The following is a 21579-nucleotide window of genomic DNA, read 5'->3' as shown; positions in this document are numbered from 1 at the left end:
GGACTCTTGGTCATTTTTCCCGCGGATGAATTCAATGAAAGGCTGTTAAATTCGTCCGCAGAGGTATTGTACGTCCGACAATCGGTCTCGTTAGATTCTCAAGTGTGGCGAAGAGGATTCCTGCTCGAATTCTGCGCGGTGAATCGCGTGCAGTATGTCAATGTGCGTCGACGAAATAAGTCAGCGGCTTTCCTTTGGAAACGGCTGGCGGCATTGAAAAGCAGAACGATAATATCTCGAGCGGTGGAAGCTCGACGGGCTGAGATCGTTATGGTGTTGCGTGCGGTAAATAGATAAATGCCGACTTGAAGTGCATGAAACGGCACGGGCGAAGGAAGATAGGGCGCACCGAATCGTGAAAATGTATTACCTCGGAAATAATTTGCATTTAGATCCTCCCCTGATAGACGGAAGGAGCGCGAGACCGAGCGAGCGCACTATGCACGCGCACGCGCACGCGCCCACGCTCCGACACGCCTCGCCGGTACTTTTTAACATTCTATTGTTAACTTGTTTTGCACCGAGCTTTGCATACATATAGGTCTATTGTGTCGCAGTTCGCGCGGAAAAGTGTCGTTTCATTACGCCGGCACCGAGACCGGCGCATATCCATTCGAAACACGAAAACTTCCGGCCGGCCCGCCGAATCGTTGGCTCGTGCTACTTACCACCGACTTGGTTATGCTTTGAAACGACTCGAGACGAGTACGAACCTTTCTACGTGCACAGATATTATTCTGAAAGGCGGTGAAATGATTTACTCACGCTAAAATGAAGGACTTGCTGCTTTAACTGAGAATTCGTTGACCTGTACTACTTTTTTTCGCCTTATCTTTATGATTGCTGAGAACATTGCCACCAGAATTATTATAAATTCGTTTGTGTCGCTAAATTCTTAGCTGGTCTCGTAATTGACCGGCTTGTACTACTGAATTTTGTGACGATTGGATTTATTGTTCTCATGTGGAGTTACTTTCTGTATGTTCTGTATATACCAAGGTTAAAAATATTGTAAATTGAAAACGTAAAAGAACACATTGTTTCTGCTGTGAGGAATGACTGACTTGTACTACTGAATTTTTTTTAATGTAATGCGATGAAATATGATCTGTACACATTTCTCCATTGAGAATATAATACTAGGCTGATCAATGATTGATTTCCACTACTGAATTTTGTATCCATTAGACCAATTAATTTAATATGATACCATTTTGTCTACACGTTGCGTAAACCATGATAAAACAGTGCTGTACACACTTGTACATAAGAGTACGTCCTAGTCTGACCAATGATTGACTCGCACCACTGATTTACACGCTTGCCCGACTTATTAATCCGCTGTGAATCTTCTCATGGTACTTCGCGTGAACTGGGTAGTCAGAAATAGCGTCGGAGCATCGATGCACCGGAGTTACTCTATCTTGTCGGACCAGTAACGGACTTATACCGGTGTCTTTCGTGTGCACAGGCCATTCGAGCGACTGTGAAGGTTCTTTTTCTGCTTTCAGCGATCACGCATGGCTCCTACGTCAGACACTATACAGCGGCTTGGTACGACACCGCCGCGCTGAGAGAACACCGTGCCAGAAGTCGTCGTGACACTTCGGCTTCCGGGCATCCAGGGGACGCGACGCTGAATCTACGCCTTCACGCTCTCGACAGGTTCGTAAAACCACGTATTCTTTGGTGGTAGGGGGGCAAATGGAAAGGAACAGAAGGTTGGAAAGAAGGTCGCATGGCTGGGGCGGCGGGAGTAAAGGGAAGCAAGATGGAGGGGATCGGGGAGAAGAGACCGAGAGGAGCTTTGTCGAGAGAAAATTTTACTTTCTCGCGGCAGTCAAAGGCGGAATAATCTGTCGTGGGACGGTCGTTTTTGCGTTCCCCGACGTTAGAGATTCTCATCCGACACGTCGACCGACAACCGTACCTCCCCGGCAACTTTGTAAATCATCCCGATGACGAGTCCGCGGCTGCATGGTCGAACGAGAAATTAGGCGAAAATTTTTCCCGCGGGAAACACTTAATAAACTCTCTCTCTCTCTCTCTCTCTCTCTCTCTCTCTCTCTCTCTCTCTCTCTCGCTCTTGTTCTCGCAGCTATATAACTGAACGATTCGAGGATCGTCGGGTAATGACCCGTTGTAGAGGCTGCTCGCATCTCGAGATAATATTAGACGTTCTCGAGATATAACGAGAAACAACGGGTAACTTTTCTCGAGCGCTCGAGCGCGCGGCTACGACCGGCTAATTATTTTATGCGCGCGGCAACAGCTTTCTCCTGAGAGAGCGCAACTTTCGGACGAACTCCGGGGAAAGGCGCACCGGAATCGTCTTGCCAGCCGGTTTCAGAGCGTCGACGCCTGTACCCGAGGAGCATTTCACGCGTCACCGGATAGAAATTTCTGAAATGAGCCGGGCGATACGCGCGATACCCCGGCAACGAATCACGGGATTCCTCGGAAAGGTCAGACGAAAGCGTCTTGATCCATAATCGTCGCGACGCTAAAGCCGTTCCGCGCAACGTGCCACAATCTTCGAGAACCTGTAAAATTCCAGCTTGAACGAAGCTCGACTTATTCTGATTTTTCATTCGTCATTTCTCTTCGAATTTGTCCAAAGTTTGCACGAAAGTAGCACAGTGTGGCTATTATGCTTCGAAATTGATTGGACGAGCCTGGAGTCGGACCGACACATTTTTAATCTTCTATGATAATTGAAAAGGAACAGTTGTTAAAAATCGACAAGGTTTCCAGTGCAGTCTACCCGGAACGAATGAATTTAATTGCCAATTGTCTAGAAGCCGTGTAGCAGGCAAGCTCGTTTTTCATTTTCAAAAAAAATTGCTAAAAAACCGAGACGCGACTTTTAGCGGAATTCGTGCATGGGCGAATGAATTTCATTGCGATCAAAGCCTACTTACGATTGCAGCACTTTTAAAATGAAAATTGTGTGAGAGTTCTAATTTTTATTAACAGGTACAAAGGCACCGTTAATAATTACTGAGGTACCAAAGTTCGATACGATTTTTATCCCAATATGTGCGAATTTAATTATCGTATTTTCACGATTACAGTAATTGTACAAAATTTTAGAACCGTTCAATGTTGAAGTGATTCTCAGTAGAATTATTCGAAACAGATCAGGCAGGAGAGCCTGCGGTAGGGTTTCCGTTCGGCTGACAAGCAGAAACGCGCTCAAACGATGGTTCTTGAGTCGGTAACGAATTAGAAACGGATCAGTGAGTGTTCTTAAGCGTGACTGTTACCGAGGCACGCATGTTAGCTCGATCCTCCGTTGCAGAACCGACATGTGCAACGACCGCCGGCCTTATGTGACGCGGACTCGACATGATGGCCGCACGGCTCGTTGGCCAGCGCGATGCGCCGTCAGTGTGTTGTCAGTGCCATCGACACGGCCCTCCTAAATCTCCACGTTACACTCAAAAGCACATCTGTTTCACCGAGCCTTGCTTATTCTACGATTCCCGGGGACGACGACCCTTTTACAATTCTTCACGAGGTTACCATAACTGTTCAACCCTTGCTAAAACCACCTGCACCCTCGAGGACTCGCAGGAGCTTTATATCTACTAAAAAACGTCATGATAAAAATTAAAATTTCTTGGCTGACGCAGGCTCTTCCACCCCTCAACAATCTTCAAGAGAAATACTCAAAAAGTGTACGTTGTTCATTTCTGTCATACAGGTTTATTTCTCATGAAGGGCTTTAAACGTTTTTGGTTTATATAAAAATCGTGAAATTGCTTCTGCAGTACATCAGCTCCGTGTTCAAAATATGATATACAGTGAAATTCGATCTACAATTTATTTTAAAAAGTGTAATGCCTGGACTGCGAATTTATATGCAAGATAAAAATTGTCTGCAGTCGTTACATATGCATTTTTGCCCTTACTTAATTTTTTTATTAAATTTAAGATAATGACACAGTATTTTTTAATTCTTGGAATATTTTCACTATTTTAATTTTGATCTACCGCCCACTTTTGCCTTAAACGCATAACATCCGCTGTCTAATAATGTTAAGGAGGCAACCCGGCCAAAAATGCCATACCCGGCAAGAAAATTGAGGTTCCAGAGGAAAAACCGGCGCCTCGCACCCTCGATAGCGATCGAACCCCTTAATTTATCAACCCCCTCGCCTAAGAAACTCTATTCTCCGGCGCAACACGCCCGACTTTTCCTCCTCCCCCCCCCAACCGTTTCTTCGATTCCCCATCAGCTCCCGTTCTCCATCAAACTTTGCACAGCTTTTTCTCCACCCCCTGTCCCACCCTCGAGAGCAGTCTCGGCTAGGCAAGCCGGAGTTTTTCGGGCTGACAGTTTCCCTCTTCGCTCCAGTTTTCCGGTGTTCGCCACGTCGCCGCCGCATCCACCTAGGTCCTGAACTCGAACTCGAACGAGGGGGCGCGTTTGGTCGATACGAGAGGCGGTATACTCGATTCGAGTCATGGGTGCACCTGGAGTGCGTCGCCGGAAAGTGAAGAGAGGCTCTGTCGCCCTTTTGTGCGAACACGATCGCGGTTGGATCCGCCGCTGCGAGTTGCTGCATGTCGATTCTCTTGGTTCGGGCACAGTCCACCCTCGAAAATCGAGGCAGCCGAATTTGGGGGATTAGGGCGGTCCAAACAACTCACTGTAGTTCAATCCTTTATTATACGATTTGTTTCAACAACAAGAGTCTCTAGAACGAAGTAATGTCATGAAAGAAAAAGAAAAGGGCCTAGCCTGAGAAGAGGGTGGAAGTCGCCCTAATTCGCCCTTCAGACGATTTTGACTGTGAATAGCTACAGCTTACTAAAGGAGAATCCTTTTTACAAAGTTTCAACTTCATTTCTCGTCTTTAAGGGTGGTTACAGAGAAAACTCGAAAAACCAGTTATCACCCCTTGTTACCCATGTAATCACATCCGAAAATTTTGAAAAAAATCTGAGACATGTACGATATCCACACACAGACTGGAGAATTATTTCCGATTTGTCGCTTACAAACTTCGAACTTAGACACTCAAAAACTGGTATTTCGTTCCCCACTAATAATAGCGTACAATTACAGTCGGTTTCAAAAATGTTGCAAATGTTCATGGAGAGTGTGGAGCGGTAGCAATTGCAGCGAGTAATTATAGAACAGAGTTTCCGCTCCCTCGCGGAATGCTGAGGTTCGGAGGAATGGCTTCGAATCTTTCTTAAGGGCGTGGAAGAAGCTCGCGAGGAATTGGGGCGGGAATAAGTGAACCATTTTAACCCTTCATGAACCGCTGTTCTCATCCGAGCGTCGTTTTTCCAAGGGTTGGCCATCGAGTGAAACGTTTCGAGCTTCCCTCCCTCGCGCCCCGGAACGCATTGCTTTCCGTCACATTATTTATATTTAGCCTGGGCGACACAAGTTTTTATCGTTCGTGTATACGACTGCGAGGGTTAGCGCGTAGGCGGACCGGACAATACACAGGATCAGTAGTATATCCTTAAATTTATCCTCTACTTAGCTTTATCGACGGGACGGAGGAATTTCACTTGTTTCCCGGGGTAGTTTGATACTCGGCCTGTCGTAAACTCGACCCCCCCCCTCTCCGTGCACCCCCACGGTCGATGTCCGAGCCCCGTTCATAACCGAATCAGACAATAAAAACGGAGTTTTATCGGCTGTAGCCAGGGAGGTTTTGCGGGAACTTTCAGTTTTCCTTCTCAGAGACCGGTAAACATCCGCGGAAGTTTGATATCTCGGCCCGGGGCTGACCCGTATTCAAATAAAGCGCCGTCCTGGCACAGTGACCCCCGGCAATCCGGTCTTAAACGGTCATAAAAACCAACCCCCGGCTCTCTCGAGTCGCAAAGCGAACAAATTGGAATGACCACCCCTGCATACGTACGTCCGAGCCATGAAAAATAAAACTTGTGGAACACCGTCCACCGGAATACATCAAAAACTCACCCCCGTGTCTTAGCTACCCTCTGTACAAAATCATGCAGACTGATATAAATTCTAACTTCCACATTTTTATAATCTATTCTATCGAGTATAATTTTTGTATATTTTTGTGGCACAAAAATATTGGATAAATATCTTTTTCAAATATAGGAAAAATATTTTTAAGCCACACTTCTTCATATGAGAATAATATTGGATCTACATATTGTACACATGTACGAGAAATGTAAATTGAATGTTTAGAAAATATAAGCTAAATATTCGGAGAATATAAACTAGATATTTAAAAAATATAAAGTGAATATTTAAAAAAATGTGAAACCAGTATTTGAAAAATATAAATTCAATATTGAAATAACAATATCTACCAAGGACGAGAACAAAACAAATTTCGGTGCAGAAGGAGCGCAACATTCGCGAATTCGATCGTCGCATTTAATTATACACAATGATTCACCCGTCTCAAAGAAATCAGCGCACAAAGGATTAAATGCAGCGTGCAAGGTGCGAAATGGAGGTAGTTTCCGTTAATTAACTCGCGTCGGTGGAACGATAGTGTCGCCATGGAGACACTGCGGGGGGTGTGCTCGCCTTATTTTCGAATTAAGTCCCTTTCTCCAACCGTCGCCGATCGGTGACGGTAGTGGGGAGGGGGTGTAATTAAAATCGGTAACATTCTCGTTCGTCCGAGGGTTGTCTCGTCTGCTGCGACATCCCCGCCCGATTTTCTTCTGCGCTCTCAGCGTGGTGCCGTCGAGATTTAATTGGATTGTTCGTTAATGAGTTCCTTGAGCGATAATCGCCGGGGCTGTTGCAAATAAACCCGCAACGCGCATCCAATTAACCTTAATATCGGCACTTACCGCACTCGAGCCAATTATATCGACTAATTATAGAAATTCAGACGTGCCGATTGGCGGAACCCGGCCTTCCCGGAGCGGAGGAATCAATTTGGAATCGATTCAAACTGACGAGGCCAGAGGGGGTGAAACGGGGATGAACACCACCCTCGGTAAGAGCACGTGCATGCTGTGCACCGTATCTGCGAACACGGTTGTTTATTAAAATCGGCTCCCGTGGCTTGTTTCCGGATCGCTCTCTTTGCTCCTCGTCGGTATCATTAACGTGATTAAGGGGTGACTCGCGCAGCACCCTGAAAACGAAATAATTTTTTAAAATCTCTGTTAGAGAAATTGTACGCTGTGGTTTTGTGTTAATTCATAGATAGAGAACAAACTATTCGATCAATCTAGAACATTTGCGAAAATAGTAAGTAATAGAACCTCGCATTACTAACGTGTTTTTACACTCACTGAAGAACATTATATTGGAGATTTAAGAACATTATAATATTCAGAACATTATGTTAAATAATAATACATTTTTCCAGAATTTTACCCAAAGCGATTAATAAAAAAGCAAGTGGGCAGCAAGTACCACCCTCTCGGTGGTAGGACGGTGAAACAAATGTTCAGTTTCACAAGTCTTGTAACAATAGCAGAAGAATAATACCTCTTTTTAAAAGATGTTACTTCATTTTCCTCACAATTGTCAAGCTAGAAAAGATTGTTGCATACTACTTGACCCCCTGCACGGTTTAATTAAAAAAAGAATAATGCGGATATCTTCATCACGTTCTCATAAAACAGCTTGCGACAGTTTATTTAGCGAACCCTTGTACGTCCGCTTCTACTATACGCTCTCCACCAAAAAATTAGCACATGCTCCTCGAACAGGAGGAAAATTATGGCAAAAGTTTCGCAAAGGACGGTTCCACGGTCTCGTAAAGAAAAAATCCGAGAGATCAGCGAGCCCTTAAATGGTGGTACGCCGACATTTTCGAGCGAGGCCAGCCGCCGACGACGGTGAAGAGAGAGAGAGAGAGAGAGAGAGAGAGAGAGAGAAATGGAAGAAAAAAAGGAACGAGGCACGTAATTAACAGGGGCGAATTTATCTTAATTACCACATGCTCGTCACTCTCGAAAGACCGTGCCGCGGAGGGACGAACACGTCCGAGAGCATTAATCAGCTACGAAACGTCGCTCGCAGGACGATAAACCGGCAACGAGAGCGGAGGGTAAGAAGCACCCTTCAGCTCACCGTGTTTTCCTCCTAGCACCCCCGCGCTACCCCCGCAACCGACCCCCGCGTTTCCACGTTAAAGTGTCCCTTTCGCGGGTGTATATTGCCACGGGGGACGAGGCCGAACGGGACGGCGGTGAGAGGGGGTGGACGAGAGAGGGTGGGAGGCGCATTACCCTTGCAACTAATCCCATTTCTCAATGGTACATGCATCACTCACCGCTCCTGACTAATCGTCCTTCCGAGGAGCCGGGTGTTGCTCCCGCGTAAATTGAGCAATAACGCCGGTAACGCACGGTCCGACGATAATTTTCGCGGCACGATACAGCCACCCCCGTGACTAGGAATTTCCGTAAATATTCACCACCCCCGTCAACGACCGCCCCACCGGGGTCCTTTGAACTAGTTTCGTGGCCGGGATCGTTCGTGGAATTTGCGATATTGCGTTTTAATCTCGCCGCGAACTGTGACTAAGTGAATCGGATAAATTGAATCGCACTAGCTACTTTTTCTATGACTACTTCGGGAGAATAATTTAAGCAGTTTATAAGTAGACTGTGGATGTTATCATAAAGAATCCATTTTTCATCTCCGGTAACGATTCTGCTAAGAAATGGATCTCTACGAAATCTGGATATCAATGAAGTGCAAATTGATCGACGAATATTCTTGTTGATCTCAGATAATTGACGCGGTACCCATATTCCTTGCCTATATGCCTTTCCCAGTTCGTGTAGGTGCCTTTGTATAGTTGACCATGTGGACCCAAGGCTTCACGATAATTCTTGTATACTTAATTTTGGATCAGCTTCCACTAGAGATTTTAGGGTGTCATTATCAAATTCAACTGGTCGTTCACTTCGAGGCCTGTCAGAGAGATCATAATCACCAGCAGCAAACCTTCTGAACCATCGTTGACACTTGTTGACCTTCAATACATCTTCATAAACATCGCAAATTTTCTTTGTTGTTACCGTTCCATTAAATCCCGCATGAAAATGAAAAAGTATGCAATGACGTATATGATCCTCGGAATGTACGGACGCCGCCATTTTATTACAGGGTTGTAAAAAAAAAACATTATACTTTCTAGAATATTTTGAACACGGGAATAGGCCACGATGCCACGATTAAGAGATCGTGTTATAAGTGACAGCGATAGTAATATGGACAGTAACAGAAATAATTCAAGTGACGATGACATCCCATTGTCCGAAAGGTGGGAGAATTTAATGAATCAAAGAAAGTGGAATATTCCCACTGCCACAATGAATCTAATAATGAAGCACGCGAGATATGTCCATGCGAGCGAAGCGGTTAATATGTCTCGAAAATTATATTTTACAGCAAGGAGAAATTCATTTTTAATTCAGGGGGTAAATAACTCGATCAAATGAATTGGAAATCAATGATTAAATTAGGCACAAGTTGCTCTTACTTACGGACCTGTGGGTCTCTCAAAACATTTAATACAGCGTAGAAATTATATTGCAGTGAGAGGAAAGTTATTGGGTGGCTAACTAAATCAAATGAATTGGACATCAATGATTAGTTTGTGTACAAGTTGTTCTTATTTACAGGAGAGAAAATAAAATATACGAGGGTCTCCCAGGACATTTAATACAGCATAGAAATCATATTTCAGTAAGAGAAAATTAATTTTAAATTCAAGGGGCGAATAACTGAACCATATAAATCGGAAATCAATGGTTAGCTCGCCTACAAGTTGGTTTTACTTCTGGAAGCGTAAACAAAATATTTGAAAGGTTCCAAGAATATTTGATATTCTGTAGGAATTATATTGCAGCCGTAAATAATTAATTTTGATATTTATTTAATACACATGACGAATAACGGAACTAAACCAATCAGAAAAAGGTAATAAAACATCTGAGTACCTATTTTTTATATGCGTAACCCGTCTGACCATTCTCGATATTTCCTCTTCCTCGCAATCCATAACCGATTCGTAAACTTTTTTGATAATTTTCAATTTGTAATCAGAGATCGATCACAAGCAGCTTGTTACTCACAGGAACAGAATATCCGGTATTCGCGACGCTAAAATGCTTCTACATTGATTTGCCTGGCTTGTCTGACCTCTGCTCAATATTTCTACTTGCGGCGCGACCTAAAACCGGCCGGCAGGCTTTCGTTATCGATTTTCCGGGTTTTCGATGATCAGCTTGAGGCGAGTCATCATTTGTCAGGTGCCATTATGTGGCCCAGTCTTGTTCGCATAGAGGCCACACCAGAATCACAATGGCCGTAGCCCATTCAACGCTTCAAACAAAACCATATTTTTGTGTCCAGGACAAAATTTCAGCGCACAGTTCGCGAGTCACTCTGAATTCTTTCGCGAATGCGCGGGCCCTTTGTTTCCGGCTGTGTATCATTTTACCGTGGCGCTGTGTATTTGAAAATTCGAACATTCGAAATTCGAAACACTGCTTCGCGTACGGAAATAAAAACAGAGCACAATATAGAACAATATGAAACAAAATAAAACAGGGGGGGGGGGCGAAGAGGAGGAGGAGGAGAAAAAATGAGAGAATCATGGCCGAAAAGTTCTCGTGTTTGCTCTCTTCGTCGAAATTGTGCAAATTTCGGAACGAAATATACAGGAACAGTTTCAGAGAGCGAGGCCGGCTAACAAATTCTTCGTAATTAGGAAACTGGAAGGGCGGGCACTTCGTTACAGAGCCAACAGGCGAATAAATCGATTAATAATCCCATAACAGTCGCCGGGCTCTAATTCAATTTTGCATAAATGTCGAATGACGTAGCATTAGTTACCCGGCGAGCATTTAAAGTTAAATTAATTGATAATCAATAGTCGGTGGAAATTATTAGGTAATTTGGATCGGAAGCCTAACGAAATGCAGAATGCTCTAATTAATTCGGCCGTTGCTCGGAATCGGTAATTTTCCGCGAATGGGACCTAATGCCATCCTTTATCATTAAAAACGCATTACTGGCCGCTGCGACGACCGATGAACATTCTTTTCGCTCGTCTTCCCCACCGCTGCACCGTACCGTCGTTATCCTGTGTTAGGCTACATTTTTCGGCGACTTGGAAACACATAATTTCTTTCCACGATGTTAGAAAATTTTTTTAACGAACCAGCAAAACAATTTATCATACACAATATTAAAAACAGTTAGTCAAACTTTTCTTCTTTCAGTAAGAATTTCTGTGAAGCGGTTCTCAATTTTCAATTACTATATTAAAATATACAACAGTTTAACAAAATTTCACACAGTTGTAGCCTAAGTTTATACGTATATTTACCTTCACTATGTTCACTCGTTACAAACATAGATCCATCCAGGAACAAAGTGATCACAATCTGCCTTTTGTGATTAAAATCTGCCCTGTATTTTTCCGCAAAGTGAAAACACCTTTGAATGTGCGATGTCGACGGAATTTCGAATCTTTCACGTTTTGCCGTGCGGTTAATCGATTTCTCTGGCGTTTCGGTAGCGTTATCCAATTTTCATTGACAAGTTGCCGTGGCGGGGTCGAGTCCGCGTCGCTCGAGTGTACCGAGTGAATCGAATGCAACGGGCGCGCGCGGTCACCGCTTGCATGTCGCGAAGGAAACGGCGGACACTCGTCGGGTATGCAAACGACATTCGCACAGAGGCCGCGGGAGGGTTGCAGAAGAGGGCAGAGGGAACAACTATTCCGAACTTTGGTCACCACGCTCATAACCGCACGACGTTACCGGCCAGATAGGAATATCGTGTACAGATTTGCATCGGACGTGCATCGCGCGCGCAACGTTCGCCGGAATTTCCCTCTCCGATTTCATACTTTTCACCCCGGTTAATTTATCAAGGTGACTTACATCTGCGCACCGAAAGCAATCATCGAGCGTCTCAATTATGAAACAGGGGAACTGCGTCCGGGTTACGGTGCCGTTTCAAGAAATACATATTTTCTGAAAGCCGTGCCATTCGACCGCGGAAGCCGACTGCGGCTCGTTAATTGAAATTACGACGTTGATATTGCGTTGCACGCGAGCGACCCCGGAATAACCATCGTGATATTTTACATTTGCATTATACTCGGAACAGCGAAAAAAGGTTTCGAGGGCAACGGGGTTGCAATTTGTCAAGGCAAACAGGCCTCCGTAAACAATAGACCCGCGCCCTTTAATTTACCATGCAAATGAGAACCATTGTCAACAATTTTCATTCACCGCGCTACAATCAATGAAATACGCGGCGCAGTTAAGGGAGATTTTCCTGCGCACTCTCTCGGAAACTGATGCAACGCGAAATGTCAGAATACTTGCAATTTTCAACACAATTGTTGCTACAGTATCGTTCGCCGGTAGACTTTCTTCCACGTCGACGGAAAAGTATCGTTCACGAATCGTTCTCCGACCGTCTTGACGAATTTAATTGAAATACTTGTTGCTCTTTTTTTTTATCGAAGCTACAGCTGGGTGCACGTCGACTATTTTTACCTTTAAAAGATTCAGTGGCTTCTTTATCCATCGATATATTAGAATATATAATTATTTTCCAACGTGCCAGAATATCTTCGCCAAAAAGCAGGATATACACATGAAAGTAAAGGGTTCACAGTGTAAAACGAGCCTAGATAGATTGTTGCTCGATTTTTTTTACGGAGTTACAGCTTGGCAAATATTGACAATCTTCCAGCCAAGATTCTGTGATCCTTCAATTTTCGTCGCCGATACAGTACAATAAATAATTATTTTCTAAAGTGCCAAAGCATTCTCGTCACAAAACAAGATATGTAAATGAAAGTAGAGGCTTTACCCTTTAAAATGAGTCTAGATAGATCACGTTTCAAGTTCTTGTAACGAAGTTACATCGCTGTAAACATTGGCAATCTTCCAGCCAAGATTCTGTGATGCTTCAATTTTCGTCGTCAATATAGCACAACGAATAATTATTTTTAAAAGTTCCGAGACATCCTCTTCAAAGAACAAGATACACACATTAAGGGAGAGGCTCAAAAGTTTAAAACAAGCCTAGGTAGAATGTTGCTCGATCTTCTTTAACGAAGTTACAAGGCTGCAAACATAATCAATTTTCAGAGGACCGTTTTCTGAATAGTCCTCCAACTTTGATCGTGACTATAGCACAATGAATAATTATTTTTTGAACTCCCACAACACACACGTCAAAAAACAAGCTACGCATAACGTAAAATTGCTACTTTCAGTTTTCTAGGATGCTTTAAACGATTCACAATCGTCGTTATAGTTTGTCGATCGACTTTCTTCCACGTCGACGGAAAAGTATTGTTCATTTGAGTTCTCCAGACGTCTTAACGAATTTAATTAAAATACTTGTTGCTGCAGTGGGCAAAAGCCAGCGGCGACGCACTCGACACAGTTTCCCCGAAAATAATAGAGGCCTGCCGCTTTTCCGTCTTCGCGATGGACGCCGCGATCCGCGTCACCGGCCTCGTTGAATCCCCTCTCGATCCGCTTCGGAGGAGATCCAGCAACAGGTTTTCTCTAAAAAGGTTTACTGTTAGCTGGCCACGAGTTATCGCTGCCTCGAGTGCGTTCACGACACTGCCCGCCGCCCCGAAAATATCCTAACAATCTTTTATCGCCGAAGCAACATCAACTCTCCTCCGCATCTCGTCCGAAAATTCGCAAATCGCCTCACGATCCCATGAAAAAAATATTAACAGCTTTGTTCGAACCATGGGGCAACTTCAAAAAATTTTTTATCAGCAAATTCTTCGCTTGTAGGTTAGAATCAGTGATCGGTGAACTGAGGATTTTATGCAATTATTGTATGCAATTTAAAGCAGTAGACAGATTGGAAGAACTTAAGAATATCAATTTATCAGTTTCAGCTTATTAAAATCAACAAAGCAGGAAAGAAATTTCTGTTTGACTCCTGTTTCTTGTAATTGATGTGACAAATTTTTATTTTGTATAAAGAGACACAGTGATGTGTAAAATAAAATTGTATAGTGAATAGACGTTGCTTTATTTCTTTTTCTGTTTTCGATAGATTTTTTGAGAGAGATCCATCTAATGTTTTAGAGCAACGCGAGAGGTCCGAAATTATTTTGTATTTTTTGTTGGAGTTTTCCAATGGAGGAGTCTCTAAGTGTGCTCGTCCTCTGGCGTTTCGCTGTCAGCCTGGACCGAGTCTCCCTTGACTCCCTTGGGAGTAAACTTATCCGTACTTGCCGCACACGCCTTCCTTAAGATTCAGCAGGCAATCTCATGCCACGACTTCTATAATGCAGCCACGAACTTGACAATCTCGCGGATGATGCTCGCGGAACTGTTGATAGTTCCTTTCCGAAGACAGCGCGAGACCCGCGAACTAGCCTCATTACCAAATACCGTGGCACTGTGTCTCGACCTCGGCGCGTTTCTTGATCCACGAACTGACAAGGAATGATCCACAAACCGCATATTAAAATTAACATATTAAACAAACTGAATTCGCCTTTTGGGGGTGAAATCTATTTTTCAATTTAACATGCAAACTATAACATGGGGGTGAAATCTACTTTTCAATTTAACATGCAAACTATAAGGGATGAAGAAAGTTTTCACACAAAAGTTGTTCTCTTTTAATGAGAACTATCGCCCGGTGAAACATTTATCAATTATTTATATAATTAGAATAAAAATCGAAAAGCCCCGAATTTTCGTAATACTTATCTACATATGCACTACATATCCCTAAAGTTTCATAATTATTTGAATTTCCGGGTTGGGGATTCTTCCCTGGTGAGTCGTGGTTGGTAGCTGGGAAATTGATCTGAGACCACGAATCTGGCAAATTATTGCTTATTCGTAGCAAACGATTTAGATATGTTCATAGAGAGGTTAAATATTCAACGAAGTAACTGAAGACGAAGATTCGTCAACTCAAGCAGAGTAAGGAGATCGAAATCAGCCAGGAAGATCGAAATTGAGGGCGCTGAGGTTCTTAAGTAGATTAAGGGCTCCGGACCAGCAGAGTGATTCCAAAATTGAGGATATCGAGTTCCATAAGGACACTTAGGCAGCTAAAATGGTCGAGCAGGGTACGAATTAAGTGGAGTAATGTGTGTAACGACGTTAAGAAATCATTAACGCGTAAGTATGATCAGAATCCCTCGAACGTTGGTGCATAAATAGGAGAACGCTAATACAGTGGAGCAGGTCCGAAATTAAGGAAACCGAGGTACATAAATATGAACCACGGAGTCTAAAATAGTGCGGTCAAATTCAAACGAAGCAGATTATAAGATAATGACTTCATGAGAATCAAGGTATAATCTAGACCGTGGGCACTACTTTTGCTTGCACACGTGGAAGCAATTCTCCCCCGATGATGACCTTCTCAAGGGAAACTTTATTAACGGCCGATTAAAAATTAACGATTCCGTAATCGGACACTGAAATGGCTTCCTTTAGACTCTTAATGCGTCGACTTCATTTACAATTCAGCGTTTACTGTCTTTCAAAATGCTCCAGGACGACGCGGCTCATGGAAACTAAAAACTTTTCGAAAATGATGCAAGTTCAAACGTCTGTAAAAACATAAAAAAAATTTTCTCGGCGATTAATCCACCACGGATTTGAAGATTGAAGCTTTCTATTGAGAACAACATCTCAAATTTTCATGTACGATTTTTTCTAGCTGATTTACTGAACTTTGAACGAGATGTGTACTGTCATCTTTGAAACAATATAGGGTGCCGAACTTGTTCCTCATTTTTATGTGATAAAATATTGAAAAAAAATCGCATATCAATATTTTTTGTCTCGTCGTGAAGCGGAAGCTTTAATCTGCAAATCCATGACAGATACAATCACCAAAAAAGTTTGCAGCAATTCTACAGACGCATCAATGTGTACCATATTCGAGTAAAAAAGTGTTTTCAGTTTTTCACTCGCTATGGCATGCAAAAGTTTTTTGCATAAAAATGAATAAACGCCTGTGAAAGCAGAGTTTTCAGGATTTGAAATGAGTCTGTTGTATGATTTTTTTCACTAAACGCTAGCAGTTGGAATATCGAGAATTTTGTGCAAATCGGAAATTTAGTGTTGATATTTTTTGGGAGTATTCCCAGCTAGTTTTCATTTCGCGTGCGACTTAGCATCGTTGACTCAAACGTGATCATTGTCAGGCAGAGTGGATCGTTTACGCCCGTTATAAAACTGCGTTATTAATATCCGCTATCTCCCACCCTCCCCTCCCTTACCCCACGCAGCCGGTTGCGTCGATGGGACACGTTTATTATTAGCCTGACTACTCTTTCGCGAAATTGTACTCGGCAACTTTTGTTTTTTCTTTTTGTTTCCCTTTCTTCCGAGCGTGTTCCCTCGATGGAATATTTTTAGATTGCTTTCCCACTTGTCGGCGACAGCTTCCATCCGAGGAGCAAGCCGCTGCCCCATCGATCCTCGAACCCATAGCCTTCCAACACCATGGGGAAACGTCGGACGTTTTTAAGCGTCGCCGTTCGGTCGACGGCTCCCGCGAATTATTTTAATGAGGTTTGTTCGGGACGCGAAACACTCCGGGAAATCCGCGGAGCAGGCTAACTGATTTTAAGCGAAACTGTTGGCTAATGAGTTCCCACCGAGTGGCAAACACACGGCTACACTGACGATCAACATAAAAGGTCAACCACAAAAAATTGTTTGAAGAAAATCGCGTGAAGCCGCCGCTTTCACACGCATAAGTTGCTTTGTGATTTTCCCTTTTTTCCTGAAAAAGGCGTGATCGAATGGACACAGGCCTTTTCTCTATGCTTGCACCCTTCTCATTGAAAGTGTCATAAAACGATAAGGAAAAATCGCAGATCGTGTTTTCTGGATGCAATGTAAAGGGCAGACTTTATTCTTTATATTTAATGTGGTTTGATAAGCGCAGCAAATTTTTTATGTTCCGTACAGACGGTCGAATTTCAGTATTTCCAAGATTCTGGAGAAAAGAAGTCTCTACACTTTTGCGCATATTTTAACGGAAAAATTTATTTGACGGAAAATAATACACTGGGACGAAAGTCGAGGCTTTGGGCTTTAATGTAAGCCTTAGGAGATTATCGTCCGACTTTTTTTAACGAAGTTACAAATGGTGGAACATCGACTATTTTTCAGCCAACATCTACTGAGGTTAATTTTGGCCGTCGATATGATACAATAAATAATTATTGTGTGAAGTTCCAAAGCATCTCCGTGAATTTCCGAAATATATAGGGTGAAAGTAGAGGCTTTACCCTTTAAAAAAAGTCTAGATGGATTGTGCTCCGAATTTTTTTTAACAAATTTACAGGGGTACAAAAATAGCCAATTACCAGCTATAAGCTCCTCTAAATTTTACCATCACTACAGTACAATAAATAATTATTTTCTTCACTTGCCGAAACAGTTTTTAACGAAAATAAGTTAACAGGATAAAAGTAGACGCTTCACTGTTTAAGATAAGCTCGGGTACATCCCTGCCCGAGTTTTTCCAACGATGTCACAGTATAAACATCAACAATTTTCCAGCTAAGTGCTCCTATAATTTCCAGCACCGACGCACCGAACAATTACTCCTGATATTGGCATTGTGCTCGCTGTTACCGACGACAGCAATCGTGGGACTCCAGGAACAGCGAAAAAAAAAACACAAAAGTTTAACTTCGAGACGAATTGTAGCCCTTTGAAAGTGCCGCAGTATTTTCTTTCGAAACAAGGGTCGAAGTAATTTTTCCCTTAGTGGGAAGAGGGGAGGGTCGGTCGCGGTCCATTATGGAAATTCATTAAATCCGGGCCATTTGAATTCGTCGCCTACGCGGAATGTAAATTCCGGTCGCGCCAATTCCATAATTACTTTCGCATAATACGCGCGCTCGTGTATTGCAGGCTCGCGTTTCGGAACAGCAGCGTAAATCTTGCCGGTCCGGCCGGCCAATAAGAATTCACGGGATCGTTGGCGCGAAATAAAATCGACGCGGCCCGTAACTCCGCCGTGAAATGTCTCTCGATTCGACGGGAACGGTAAAACAAGACGGAAAAACGAAACAGGAATAAACGGTTCGATTGGCACGAGCCCGTCGCGTGTAAACCGGGCGACTCCGGCGCGGCGCCCCGGCGAAAATAATTAAACGCGACGGGGGGGGGGGGGGGGCGAGTTAACGAGCACGATCGACTCGGCCCGATACATTATTTATTTCGTCGGCGCGAGTATGTTAATATCGTTAAAAGATTCATCAGAGCAAAAACCCGGCTACCCGGCTAATTTCGACCGATCCGAACTCGGCAAAAGTTCCGCCGAATTGCAACCTGCAACTGTGTTTAATGGGCACTCCTTGACATCCTGGGGAACCCGTTAATTATTCTACTACACTGTGTGTTAAAAATGGGCGCTGCCTCTCAATTTCTCTCGCTATGATAACATGTTCAATTCTCTCGCTATGGTAACATGTTTTTTCGGACTCTGAACCATCACGTCGGGATCCTTTTTAAAAATTCTGATAAAAAATTTGTGAGGATAAATGCACAGAAGAAGTTTGAGAAATTTCATAATTGTTTCCTAACTGAATAGCAAAATTTACAATAGCATTCACAAATGGGATCTCTGCCATTCGAAGAATCGTCTGCTTCTCGCAAGCGAAATCGTCAGACGACGAAGAACCGTGTTCACGGTGCTGAAAGTGATTGGAAAAATAGTTACAGCTACAAAGAGAAAGCCGCAAATCTCAGAATCGCGACAAGTACTCCCCCTCTCTCTCTCTCTCTCCCTCTCCCTCTTCTCTCTTTCTCTCTAAGCCCGCCACGAGACCGATTCAATCTGCTCGCAGACGATGAATACTTCCTCGGAAGTTTGTTCGAGCAGGATGCAGAATTTTCCAGACTGTTTTAGCATGATTGCTTCATCCCTTAAGCTGGTCATGGTTCCCAAAGATGGTCGGGCCGGCGCGCCTCATAATGGAGGAAGTTAAGAGAGACGGGGACGTATTTATTGAACCTTTCATCGTGCCAAGTCTCGAGGTTCGACTTCTGCGAACTAAGTTCTACAATAGATCGTGTACTTCTGAAACTGTAATGACAATATTGATGGGGACGTGTTTGCACTGGTTCGAAGGGAGAGGGAGGGGGGGATTGGAGTCGTCATCCGTTTAACCGATTCCGCGTTGCATCCGAGCCCCGTTGTTACCAATCTTATCGGAATGGAATTTCCGGCTTCGGCGGGCATGGCTCGAAGCAGCTCGCGATCGAAATGTTTGTAGTTTTCCCCGGGGGAGGGGGCGTGCGCGCGGATTTCTATCGCGGGAAAAGTTCTCCCTTGACCCGGATCACGTGTGAGACGCATCCGGCGAAGATAAACGTTCGATCGGGAAATCGAATCTAATAACGCCCCGCTATCTTTCTCTCTGTTATCCGCATCGAAATTCCGTTTCTCTCTCGACAGAATACAGAGGAAAAAAGGGAGAGGCGATAAAAACGTTACAGGATTATTTATAGACATCATATTCGTTTAATTACGCTGCCACGAGCTGCGGTTACCGATTGCGCGACCCGCCGCGCACCCGGCTCGTGTTTCCGGTGGTTTTAACGAACCCCCGAAATTCGCGCCGGCGTTGTCGCACTTTTACCAGCCAACAACGCGATGTCAGCCGGGCGCAATGAAACTGCTAATGTCAGCCGAGCCGACCGGGAACATTAATTAAATTAGAGCGTCACGTTAATTAGCCCATCGTTGCACAATCATCATTTCCCGGCGTATGACGCGCCCGTTCTGACACGCGACACCTTGCGTCTACTCGCCGCCGGAAAAAGCTCGCTCGCTCGCTCGAACACTTCTCCCGCCTGGCGTTTTCGTACCGTGCTCCGATGGGAATTTGTTAGGTCGTGCACGTTGCTCGCGAAATTATCCACGTGCCTTAATTTATATTTGATACGCATCGGGTCTGCGTAGCTGTAGACTGAAATATTGGGGGTGAACTAGATGGAAAAGTTAGCGCAGAGTTTCCTAAGTTTGAGAAACAGCTGTGAGTTGGATTGGAAGCAAATTGTGGTGGCGTCTGGGCGAAAGCATTCAGAAAGCTTTGTAATTAGACTGTGGATTCTATGCATTTGTGACGAAAGTAGGTACATCGTATTCAGAAGTATGATAATATTGCGAGATTTTAAAAATATTTTTTCTTCGACTTATGTGGTCAAGTAAAGAAACAAATGTACAGAGGCACACGAAAGTGTTCGAACGCACTTTAAAACAGTATTACTTTTTCTTTAATTGAATCAAATGACCTGGCTTTCTTTGAGCAATTAGAATAATTGGTTTACCGAATGACGTGCGAAGAGGGTTTTGAAAAAATTGCAATTGCTAGGAATTATAAGAGCAAATAAGAAAGGCACTTTCCAAACATTGTTTACTTGTATAGATGTACAAAACGCATATTTTAAATTTTCATTACAGGCTCAAATAAAACAGTTGTAAAAAGTGCCATTTTTATTTTCTCGTGTAATTCTTACCAATTGCAATTTTTTTCAAAATCTTTCCCGCGCATCATTTGCTCAAAAAATTCAGATCGTTTGATCCAATTTAAAAAAAAGTTATACTATTTTAATGGGCGTTCTAATACTTCCGTGAGCCGGTATACGTGTAGTTCCAGCATTTACCAAGAAAAAGAAGAAGATGAAAGCAACAAGAGGCTCCAAAAGTTGCTCAACATTGCTTCGTTGTGGACGTAGTTTAACACATGATCTACCGGAAGCCTAACAACAGGCTATTCTGAAAGCGGATACCTCGAGAAACTGGGTACCTTTGCAACGATCCACCATAGAATATCGTCGAACATTATTCGTTATCCCGTGTAGGAGAGTCGAAGCCCCCGTTTAAATATGTCGAGTTTATTACGAGCGCAAGGTGATCCAAGAATAAAATCGTCTCGCATACAGTCGATGAGTGCCTGGTGATCGGGAGTCTACGTATCAAGAGGAGGAGGAGGAGGAGGAAGAGGATGCTTTGATCCGGATTGCTTCGTGTCCCATTAAAACGGGGATCGTGAACGGCAACAATGGCCGAAGGACACGAAAGAGAGCGGAGCCCGGGTTTTCCGGTATTCGCGAAATTAGCGCGTCTCATCAATCTCCGTTCGATCGGGAAGCGAAAGCCCAGCGGGCACGGAAACGTTGCGCAAACGGTAACCACTTCATCAGCAGCGGCGGATTAATCCGGCGTTGCTTTCAGTGTCTCATTAGTTACATTAACACGGTGACATCCGCGGAATGAGGGGTCCCCGGACCCCGGGTTTTCTCCGGCAATGAATAATTGAAATCAGCCACGCGCTCCACGTGGAAGGCGAATCGGTCTCTCTCTCTCTCTCTCTCTCTCTCTCTCTCTCTCTCTCGCTGTCCCGTTGTCGATCGATGGCCTATCGAGCTAGGGGCTTCGCCAATAATTAGGTGAAAACATCGCCTCCTCTCCGATGGGATTATCGATTGTACGGGCACGCGCCGCCCCGGCTCCGTGTAAACCGTGCCACGCGAGTCCCTCGGACACGTAAGGGACCGGTTATAACGTAATATGCGGCCCTCGTTACGTTACAT

The 21579-nt window shown here is 43.9% G+C and overlaps 1 protein-coding gene across 2 annotated transcripts in view; it reads left to right on the top strand.

The window, feature by feature from the left end:
- LOC143354385 (disintegrin and metalloproteinase domain-containing protein 10) overlaps positions 1-21579 on the top strand; it is a 233678-nt gene that overhangs the window by 61375 nt on the left and 150724 nt on the right. For both annotated transcript variants that reach the window (XM_076788428.1, XM_076788427.1), the window contains exon 3: positions 1512-1665. In XM_076788428.1, the coding sequence (XP_076644543.1) occupies positions 1512-1665 (154 nt within the window). The remainder of the gene's footprint in view (positions 1-1511; positions 1666-21579) is intronic.

This window comes from Halictus rubicundus, chromosome 5 (assembly GCF_050948215.1).
Source record: "Halictus rubicundus isolate RS-2024b chromosome 5, iyHalRubi1_principal, whole genome shotgun sequence".
NCBI classification, from domain to species: Eukaryota; Metazoa; Arthropoda; class Insecta; order Hymenoptera; family Halictidae; genus Halictus; species Halictus rubicundus.
The sequence above is the reverse complement of the archived record's forward strand: the minus strand, read 5'-3'. Positions and strand labels throughout refer to the sequence as shown.